Source organism: Palaemon carinicauda, chromosome 9 (genome assembly GCF_036898095.1).
Source record: "Palaemon carinicauda isolate YSFRI2023 chromosome 9, ASM3689809v2, whole genome shotgun sequence".
In the NCBI taxonomy this organism is placed as follows: Eukaryota; Metazoa; Arthropoda; class Malacostraca; order Decapoda; family Palaemonidae; genus Palaemon; species Palaemon carinicauda.
In genome coordinates this window covers 114,543,102-114,554,277 of record NC_090733.1, presented here as the reverse complement: position 1 = coordinate 114,554,277, position 11,176 = coordinate 114,543,102, and the positions used below count along the sequence as shown (strand labels likewise).

At 32.3% G+C, this 11,176-nt stretch overlaps 1 protein-coding gene and 1 long non-coding RNA gene across 2 annotated transcripts in view; both read left to right on the top strand.

Moving 5' to 3' along the window:
* Nucleotides 1–1,909: 1,909 nt before the first annotated feature.
* On the top strand, nt 1,910–9,989 carry LOC137646839 (uncharacterized). Its single transcript, XR_011045475.1, has 3 exons — nt 1,910–2,048; nt 7,210–7,307; nt 9,901–9,989. It is a non-coding gene; the product is annotated as an uncharacterized lncRNA (long non-coding RNA).
* Nucleotides 9,990–11,001: 1,012 nt separating this feature from the next.
* Nucleotides 11,002–11,176, top strand: part of LOC137646598 (uncharacterized) — a 4,725-nt gene continuing 4,550 nt past the window's right edge. The window contains exon 1 of the mRNA XM_068379706.1: nt 11,002–11,048. Coding sequence (XP_068235807.1) covers nt 11,002–11,048 — 47 coding nt within the window. The remainder of the gene's footprint in view (nt 11,049–11,176) is intronic.

Genomic DNA, 11,176 nt, shown 5'->3' with positions numbered 1-11,176 from the left:
GTCGTCTTATCCATTGGGGTATCAAGATGCACTTATTTTACTCTCATGGTTAAGTGAATTCAATATCATAAACTATTTGTGGCTTAGTATTTGAAAGTATAAAAGTTAATGTGCTAGTGGCCAAGCTATCGTATACTGCACATATACCTATACAGTAAACATGCCCATACACACACATATATAATATAATATATATATATATACATAGAGAGAGAGAGAGAGAGAGAGAGAGAGAGAGAGAGAGAGAGAGAGAGAGAGAGAGAGAGAGAGAGAGAGAGAGAGAGAGAGAGATACTTTAATGTGGTGAAAGGATTTGCATATCTTCATGATCAGCAAAGCTGTACTATTCAAGGCAATTCCTTACCTAGTGTGACCAGAGTCCGGCTTTTAGGCGGAACAGTCACGCTTTTTCAATGTCTGTCCGACTTTTTTCAAAGTTATCAAAATGTCCTGCGTTTATTTTTACTTTTGTGAGTTTTGTCCTGCTTTGTTCCCATTTGTCCCACTTATTTGTTCCATATTAACAAAATTGTCCCCAATAATGGAATAGTACTGATATTTTGTTTGATTTTGCCATTCCAGTGAAAAGTATGAATATTAAAGGTAAGTCGAAAATGGTTTTGGATTGATTTTTGGATTCCTTTATCCAGGATATACATACACACTCGCACACACACACACACACACACACACACACACACACACATATATATATATATATATATATATATATATATATATATATATATATATATATATATATATATATATATATATATATAAGATTTTCATATAGGAAGACTGAACTTCAAGTGAGCTACATGCCATTACAATAACATTATGCACATTAGAAATTTCAAAGCTGGAGGTCCATTCATTAACATGGACAGTGAGGCATACCCAAAAGATCTCGAAAATTAAACAGCTAAGCCTTGCATTGTAACTTAATCAACGAGTAACCAAAAAGGCACAATTTATGTATGTTTCTGTATCTGCTCTATAGTTCTTGAATGGGCAGGTAATATGAATGGTAAAGGAATGCTGATGAAACTTTTATTTATTCTAATTACATATTTTTTTTATTGACCTTCAATTCTGCGTAAATTTAATTTGCTAAATCGGGCTTTTTAATCACAAGTGAAAGTGTTTACTTTTCTTCACTAAAAATATAATCATGATCCTCATTTTCTGTATCCGTATTTGCAAACCAAATTCCTCCACCACCCCCACCCGAAAGAAAAAAAAAATAATAGCACCATAAAGCATAACTTACTATTACTCTTCCAGAAGTCTAAAGACTGAAATTTAATTATGAATATATATTTTTACTTCACCTTTCTTAATAAATTTTGATAACGGATTTATATTATTCAGTTTGCATACCTACATTACCGAAAGCGGACAAGTTCCAACAAAGAGAATGTACTTCAGACCTCAAAAGTAAATGTCAAGGTCATGCGATCTAATTACAGTTTTTTCATATTTTGTCGACATTCTTTATTCGTCAGAATATTAACAAACGTTCATTACCGATATTTCTTTTTTTTTTTCCAAATGTTCTTGCAAGATGGAAAGCAATTCTATTGTTCAATATGTATCGGTTAGAATGTTCAGGACCTTGATCTACTAAAAGTGATTTCTTACGAACTGCTAACCTTGCTGATCAATAGTAGTTCGTGTCCTCAGTTCAACTTGCAAATAGTCATAGGTGTTTTTCTCTTCCGTAGACAATGTTACTTACATTCTTATCAATTATTAAAAGGCTTAGGCTTGAATAGTAGGCAACATTTGCCAAAAAAAAAAAAAGACAAAAGAAGACGGCGCTGCGCAAGAGCTCTAAGTTAGAAGTTAGAGAAATGTCAGGATGAGTAATGCGTGCGGAATTCATCATGCAGTGAGTATTTTGACTTTGTGTGACGAAGAAGTGTTATTCCTCATATTCCTTCTTCGATGGATCCTTAAGCACAAAAGACTGTTCTTTACAAGTGGATGATGTTGAGATAATGTTTCTACGCCATGTTTTGTCCATAGGTGGTTGTTATTTTAAGGTGAAAGCTTTGCGTTGTAACAGTCAAATATCCTTGACCCTAGACAATGAGTAGTGTTGTGTGATATCAATTCGTAACGGTGTCTTTTAAACTTAGTTTGTTTGAAATAAGTAGAATGGAGATTACACCACACCCCTCTGTGTGTAGCCTACCCCTTAAATTCAAAGTGTGAGGAAGCGATTCATGTTTCAATTGATTTCCCACACTTTTAGCAGGATAAAAGTCATAACGTGACACTGATATTGATATCCACGTGGTTTGATGTTTTTTTTTTTTTATTATGAAAACAATGTTCGTGGCAGAAAAGGGATAAATTATGCTGGTACTTATTGTAGTTTTTTGAAGTTATTTCTGCTCCTTGCTACAGGTGTACACTTTTGCACAATTTTACGAAAAATGCTTTGCCATTACCGTTAACACGATAATTTTCAGTTCTATTAACTTATTAAAAACGCTATTTTGAATCTCTTTACCTACTTATAGGCTACTTCCATCCCTACAGTTCTATATAGATTAATTTTGTATCTCTCGCCATTAGCCTTTCAAGAGTGCATTCTCTCTCCCATATAACTAAGCACACCATAATCATCTTTTCATCAACGAAAAGTATTAACTAAGGAGAAAATAATCATCAATGTTATCTTGATAATAGGCGCACCTCAGAAACTATATTTTCTTTTGTTTTCCACACAATCACATTATTTTTTTTTCCAATGTTGATGCCTAGTATGTCTGCAGACTCCTAAATGACTAACGCTCGTTATTTAATCCCTCTTTCACATAATGCTGTTCTTGCCCTTCATTTTCTAATTATTTCCTTTCTTTAACTCTTTTTCGAAACAATTCGTAATCTGTTATAATTTGCCGTCGTCGTCTCAATTACAAAATCCTGGTCATCATCATCATCATGACTAGGCCGATCTGTTTGCAATTATTATTGGTTCGATTGATTTGACATTCATTATGAAAATATGAATTCTTAAAAGTACACATTCTTTCTTAGTACAGTTATCCCTGTTGTGTTATCCTCATCATCGTCATCACTATGATATAAGCAACCGAATCGATGAAGAAAAGTAAAGGGTTATATAAAATAGGAAATTCATTGTGTCGGTTTTAAGGTAATAGTATACAACACCACGCTCTCCATTTACTCCAAAATCATGCAATCCTTCAGTTTTCATCTTCTTGCACAGTAATTATGTGGTTATTTAAATTCTGGGTTAAGCAAAAATTAGCAAGATATGTCGAGGAAGGGGTAAGGGGTTATAAAAAGAAAATAGCTCGGTTTCCTCACCAAACGACTCGTAACTGACATGTCAACAAAGTCAACCAAACAGAAGTTCGTGATGCCAGCGTACATTTGATATACTGTATATTCAAAATATACTTAATAAAAAATTGAGTGATTACTCAGAAGTGTCACTATTTGTAAATTGCATATTTTATGGACTTTTGAGTAATTAATCTATTTTTACTAAGCATATTTTGAATATACAGTATATCAAATGTACGCTGGCATCACGGACTTCTGTTTGGTTGACTGTGTTGACATGTCAGTTCCGAGTCGTTTAGTGAGGAAACCGAGTTATTTTCTTTTTATAACCCCTTCCCCGTTCCTCAACATTTCTTGCTAATTATTGCTTTCCCAGAATCTAAATAACCACCTAATTACTGTGCAAGAAGATGAAAACTGCAGGATTGCATTATTTTGGAGTAAATGGAGAGCGTGGTGTTGTATACTGTTACCGGTTTGAATTTCCTGAACGTAACCAATGTAATTATTAGGTTAATTAAACTTAGGCCGACACCGTCGCTGTGACCGGGAAGACCATTGGGTAATTTGGTGTCTATAAATAATTCGGGGAAACCCCCACCACTCATTTACTATTTCGTTGGAGTTTAATTGGTTCAGATAGGAAGACGGAATAAATGAAACAGGAGCAGAAGTAAAGTGTTAGGCTTTGAAGTGGACAGTGAATATAGAAGTGCTTATAGAGGAACCAATAACGGTACTATATCGTGGGACTATATCCCCTCTTATCGTAGGCAACAGATTTAAGATGGAAATTAGCTGCTACTGTAAGCAACATAGAAAATATTGACAACGATTTAAAGATGATTAAAATTCAGGTATGGATACATTGTTATCTTTCTTGAGCAGTGAGATTATTTAATTGAAAGAAAGTCTGATCACAAAATGGTCTTTCTGATGTACCTTTTCTTGAAAAATTACCTTGTTGCCTTGTTACTGTACTGAAACAAGAGGTCTAGAATAAGCAGGCAAGTAAGGAAGGAAGTAGGAGAAAAAATTGTAATTATTAACAAATAAGAAAGACCTAAATTTAATAGCACGGAAGTATCTCTCAAGGAAGGGGGTTAGGACAGTCAGAATTCCAGAGTCCGTGCACTTCAGTCAGTAGTACGAAAGTGTCTTTGTAGCACAAGAATTGACCCTTAGATACTTTACTTCGGCCCCTAGCTGCTTTATCACGGCATCATAGCCACTTTACTGCTACTATTGCTTCATTTTTTTCCATTTTGCAGTCCAGGCTTTCAACTTTTACTTCATAGTTTGAATGCAGGGCTCCCCCAACCCCTCATGCATCACAGCTTTGAATGACGCAGAAGTACCGGAATAATAACAAGTATACAAATACACCTACTTTTCAAACGAAAGCCTAAAAATTAATAAATCAATAAAGAAGATACGATCGATAAAGAAGATAAAATAAAACTCGAACAACTACAGTACACAACTTCCGGCCTCGACCTCTGTGGAGAAAGACGGGTTAAGACGCTGCCTTTGCGTTTCCCAACCTAAGTCTATTGATTTACGTAGATCATAATCAACGTCTAGTTTTCTCTCCGCTACAACAACGTCTCGTTCCACAACTCTGTCGCGAGCAAATCCCATTCAGCGTTGACAAACTTCCTTCCACTTATCGTTAGTATTTTAGACACTCGAGGATGTAAAGAGGTATGTTTGGGTTTCGGAAAAATAGTGTAACTACTGTATGGGATCGTGCTCAGATTATGATAGTAGTGTATTCTACATACAAACGGTTTTATATATATATATATATATATATATATATATATATATATATATATATATATATATATATATATATATATATATATAATACTGTATATATATTTAGATTTATAAATTTAAGAGTGAAATTTTACTTTGACCCAAGATTTTTAAATCGTGTAGAATAACCCGTTAAATTTAGTTAAATTGATTTATGGGTAAAAAATTATCAATTCAATCCTGAAATTTGATCTTATTAAGGAGTTATCTCACTGAAACACAGTGATACCAGAAATTTTAGTGGTAAGGGGCAAATAATTAAAATGGCAAGAGACACTTGAATAATTCCAGTGAAAAGGTACACTTGAATGATGAAACATCATCAATTTTTGTGATTGGAGAGATAGTTTTAACAACAATAAAATCAATCGTTAACTTTTGTAGGATTTCTCCCAAGTTAATCAGCTCCAGGATACGCAACGAATCTGTGTCAAAGTTTCATTATAATATGCTTATCTGTGCTTGAGAATTTGATCAACAAGATATCGCATTCATTTTCAGTTTACGTTCATGGTTTTGGTTTTAGGACTAGACATGGCATATTTGGGATTGTGTACTATTACTTTTACTTTACTTTGACGGCTGCTTTTCCGGTCCCATACAGCAGGGGAACCCTACTCTCTATAGGACCACTGTCGATATATCTTGTTCGTTCAGAGTATTTAACGTTTTATATCACGTATTGTTCATTTACTGTTAATTCATCACTGTTTTACGACTCACATTGTTTATGAATAATGAGTCATATTCAAAGTTACAGTGGAAGATAAAAACGGATAGTATATATAATAAAAGGTACTGAATGATTTTGGAAGTATTATGAAAATAACACTTAACATGAGGACTAAGTTGCTAAAATTCAAATGTGCATTCAATTTCTGTTTTGAGAGGAAAGACAGTAGGGATATGTCGGTTCAGATTTGAGAGGGGGTTTCTTACCCCCTACCCCCCCAAAAAAAAAAAAATAAACTCGGAATCGACTTCTGTCAAGAAGATTAACTTAATGGCTATATCCTCCCAGATTCATCAAATTATGGCTACTTTTTTTCCGAGACCAGCTGATAAAACACACATGTTTATACAGACCTGAGAAACATAATCTTCCCATTTCATTATTGAAAGCATGAAAAACAAGGATAAAAATTGGGTTTTTCTTACATAAAGTGTTCTAAGGATAGATCTTTTCATGGATTATTCAGATTTTATTCCTTTAATAAAATACGAAAATTTTGAAACTAATTGAAAAAAAAATAAAAGGGATGGCCACCAGTGGACAACAATAACATTAAATCAAGTTTTATTATTTTCGTTCTTGTTTTCCTATATTGCTTTCCAGACCCATCGGGGAACCCCCCTAGGCCTCGTCTATCTCGATTGAGATGACTGTATCCGCTCTTGAACCCGAAGACCCTTATAGCCATGGGGCTGTTGTTGTTGTTGTTGTTGTTGTTGTTGTTCTTCTTCTTCTTCTTCTTCTTCTTGTGAGATTTAAAGTTGGCCTTATGTATACAACAGAAATATACTCGAACATTTTGCCTCATTTCCGATTTGGTTTTAGTTCCGTGTACTTTTTACGATAATTTTTTAAACAATATTCTTTCAATTCATCTTACTCTACGCCATCTTACTCTAGTCTAGACAGATTCACCAGCTTCAAAAATGCTTTACGATATTTATTCCTCTATATTAGCATATCCCAAGCTAAAAAGGTGTTTCAAAATAATGTTTAATAGCAGTTATGGACACAATTTTTTTTCTAAATCACTAACAAACAGAAGTTGCATGAACTATGGCATTAAGTCTGAGTCTCATTCTGTATTTTTTTTTCTATATCGATTTCCAATTGAACGGTGTCAAAACTTAGCTGTATTACCATGTAATCTTTTTATTATTGAATGTGCCTCATGCTTTCCATGATGAATATTTGATTAGCATTGTGACTCATGATAATGACAGTAAAAATATTATTATTATTATTATTATTATTATTATTATTATTATTATTATTATTATTATTATTATTATTATTATTATTATTATTATTAATAAAACTTGCATTTTCAGATCTGGCTTTGCCGTTGGTAATTATCGACCTCAATGGAAGATATAGAGATTCGATATACCAAGTTAGATGGACTAGCTTGGATTCGCCAAAAGCTTCGGTGAGTAAGTTATTAGTAAACCAGAATATATTGAAGTATATCTATGTATTTATGCAACCATTTCTCTCACTTTTTGAAGTATATCTATGTATTTATGCAACCATTTCTCTCACTTTTTGAAGTATATCTATGTATTTATTCAACCATTTCTCTCACTTTTTGAAGTATATCTATGTATTTATTCAACCATTTCTCTCTCTTTTTGAAGTATATCTATGTATTTATTCAACCATTTCTCTCTCTTTTTGAAGTATATCTATGTATTTATTCAACCATTTCTCTCTCTTTTTGAAGTATATCTATGTATTTATGCAACCATTTCTCTCACTTTTTGAAGTATATCTATGTATTTATTCAACCATTTCTCTCTCTTTTTGAAGTATATCTATGTATTTATTCAACCATTTCTCTCTCTTTTTGAAGTATATCTATGTATTTATGCAACCATTTCTCTCACTTTTTGAAGTATATCTATGTATTTATTCAACCATTTCTCTCTCTTTTTGAAGTATATCTATGTATTTATTCAACCATTTCTCTCTCTTTTTGAAGTATATCTATGTATTTATGCAACCATTTCTCTCTCTTTTTGAAGTATATCTATGTATTTATTCAACCATTTCTCTCACTTTTTGAAGTATATCTATGTATTTATGCAACCATTTCTCTCACTTTTTGAAGTATATCTATGTATTTATGCAACCATTTCTCTCACTTTTTGAAGTATATCTATGTATTTATTCAACCATTTCTCTCACTTTTTGAAGTATATCTATGTATTTATTCAACCATTTCTCTCTCTTTTTGAAGTATATCTATGTATTTATGCAACCATTTCTCTCACTTTTTGAAGTATATCTATGTATTTATTCAACCATTTCTCTCTCTTTTTGAAGTATATCTACTGTATGTATTTATTCAACCATTTCTCTCACTTTTTGAAGTATATCTATGTATTTATGCAACCATTTCTCTCTCTTTTTGAAGTATATCTATGTATTTATGCAACCATTTCTCTCACTTTTTGAAGTATATCTATGTATTTATGCAACCATTTCTCTCTCTTTTTGAAGTATATCTATGTATTTATGCAACCATTTCTCTCACTTTTTGAAGTATATCTATGTATTTATGCAACCATTTCTCTCTCTTTTTGAAGTATATCTATGTATTTATGCAACCATTTCTCTCACTTTTTGAAGTATATCTATGTATTTATTCAACCATTTCTCTCTCTTTTTGAAGTATATCTATGTATTTATGCAACCATTTCTCTCTCTTTTCGGCACATTTTAATACATGTATACCAACGCGCACTGTGGTAGAACACTTGGCTCACATTCAAAAGATCGACCTACAAGGAATGCATACTAATAACTAGGGCGTAGGGTAAGCAACCTCATCCTCACAAACTTCCTGAGAACCAGGGGACTTAGTACCTTGAGGTGGAAGGCGGAAATTACACACACACACACACACACACACACACACACACACACACACACACTCATAAGTTCAAACTTCTGCAGATGTCAGGATGCCTGGAAACTTTAAATCAATCAATCAATCAAACTTCTGTTTTTATAATGAACAGGCAGACATGTCTCTCTTTATAGTTTATATATGCCAGATCTATTTTAACATTGTTACTAATCTTAAAATATTTTATATTAATTATTCATTACTTACGTAGTTTATATATATCCTTATTTCCTTTCCTCACTGGGATATTTTTCCCTGTCGGAGCTTTAGGGCTAGCATCCTGCTTTTCCAACTAGGGTTGTAGCTTAACTGGTATCAATAGTAATATAAAACCTTTTGGTTCTCAAAAAGCATTATGGAATGAACTTGCTAGACCAAACCCCCTCCGTCTGTGCACCAGTTGCGTCCAACTGTATACATGTGACGTCACAAGTCTGTCTCTCAGTACCCATGTATTCATTTGCCTATTTAAACCCATGTGCTAAAATTACTGCACTTTTTGTGTGTAATGTATTGTGTATTTCTTCTGGATTGCAGATATGCGAGTTAATATCCTCGACAAAGATTATATATACTTATAGAGGTTTAGAAAGAGACTAATATATGCTGTAACTATTCATTTTAGTCATAACTTTAGTAATTCATCTAGTAACAAAATTATTTCCTTTGACATTTATTGAAAAACTCATGTTTGATATTGAGTTTTGTGATTATTTAGAAAAAAATATATTATTTTTGCTGAGTAGTTAACTTTATGATAATATCTTCTGGTTGGCCATGGATTTGATCTCGATCCAAAGAAATTGAGGTTCCAGTGATCACCGGGCTATGTGCATGTGTTGCTAGGCTAACGTATTTAATTTTTGCCCTGAAATATCCTAGCACGATTTTTTTTAACGATCTAATATTTTTCAATAATAAAATTTTGCATATAAATGGACTAACGTTGTCTCATACATAGATATGTTTACAGAATGAAATATAAGTTTTAATACTAAATGGCAACTTGAGAACAACGCTTGTCCAATGCAAAAATGAAAAAAATGTATCACCAGTTTTGCTACATACTGTACAACATTTATATAATCAAGGATCTCTCTTCGTGTTACAGTAAGTTATGGCCTCGCCGCTCGGCAATTTCGACCCAAAAATCCTACATAGAATTCATCAAGGAGTTCAAACGGAAAGAATGCATCATGTAAGACCTTGTTATGTTATTTCTCTGGATTAAAAAAATGGTAACCTGGATAAAAACTGCTAAATAAAAGATAGGTTTAGGAGAAATTGAAAAAAGAGTTAAAGTGCCGAGAGGGATAAACGAAGATTTTGGAAGATATTAATGTGGATGGAGTAGAGGGATAAACATAAAAACTTGAAAAAGCATAAAAAGCGGCCAAATAAAAAATAGGTTTAAAAGAAATTGATAGAGTTAAAATGCCTAGAGGAATGAACGTAGATTTTGGAAAATAATTAATGTGGATGGAGTAGAGGGATAAACAGATAAAAGCTTGAAAAAGCAAAAAAGCTGCCAAATAAAAGATAGGTTTAAGAGAAATTGAAAAAGAGTTAAAATGCCTAGAGGGATAAACTTAGATTTTGGAAAATAATGTGTATAGGGATAAACAGATAGAAACTTGAAAAAACAACACAGCTGTCAAATAAAAGATAGGTTTAGGAGAAATTGAAAAAGTTAAAGTAGACAGAGGGATAAACTGATGTTATTTATTGTATCGACAATATGATATACTTTATTAGCAGGATTTTGTACATATATTAAAACAAGATTTTTGTTGTTGTTGCAAAACAGATAAACAGAGACGGGTGGATGAAATGGATATTTCATCATTAGAGCTGACATTTTGAAGGGTTTTCTTAACAGTATTCAAGTACTCTTAAGATCTTTTGATATTTGTTGGTTATTAGGAATTGTTTGTTAATAATTATAAATATTTTATAAGGAAGTTTTGCAACGATGAATATAATTTATAAGAATTGAAGGAAAAATATGAAGTTTTTACATGAAATTAGAATAAATGTGTTATATTAGAGTTGTACTAAAGAGTAAATATAAAAGTAAACTAATAAAGTGATAAATAGATATCAGTATTAGTTTGATTGCTTAAAATTAACATGGAAATAAGATGAATGAAATGTACATTATTCTTTACTGGTAGAATAGTACATCTTTTAAAATCATTATTTCTCACATCAAATGAGTGTTACAAAATGGAATAAACATAGAAATAAGTTCTATGAAATGTTAGATAAAGGAGGTTTTCCAGATATAAACAAATCATCACCGATATTTTCGATTGAATCTATTAATGTTGCTTTAAAGTTCATTCATGTTCAAAACTGCTAGATAAATGGTAGAAAGGGGATAATTT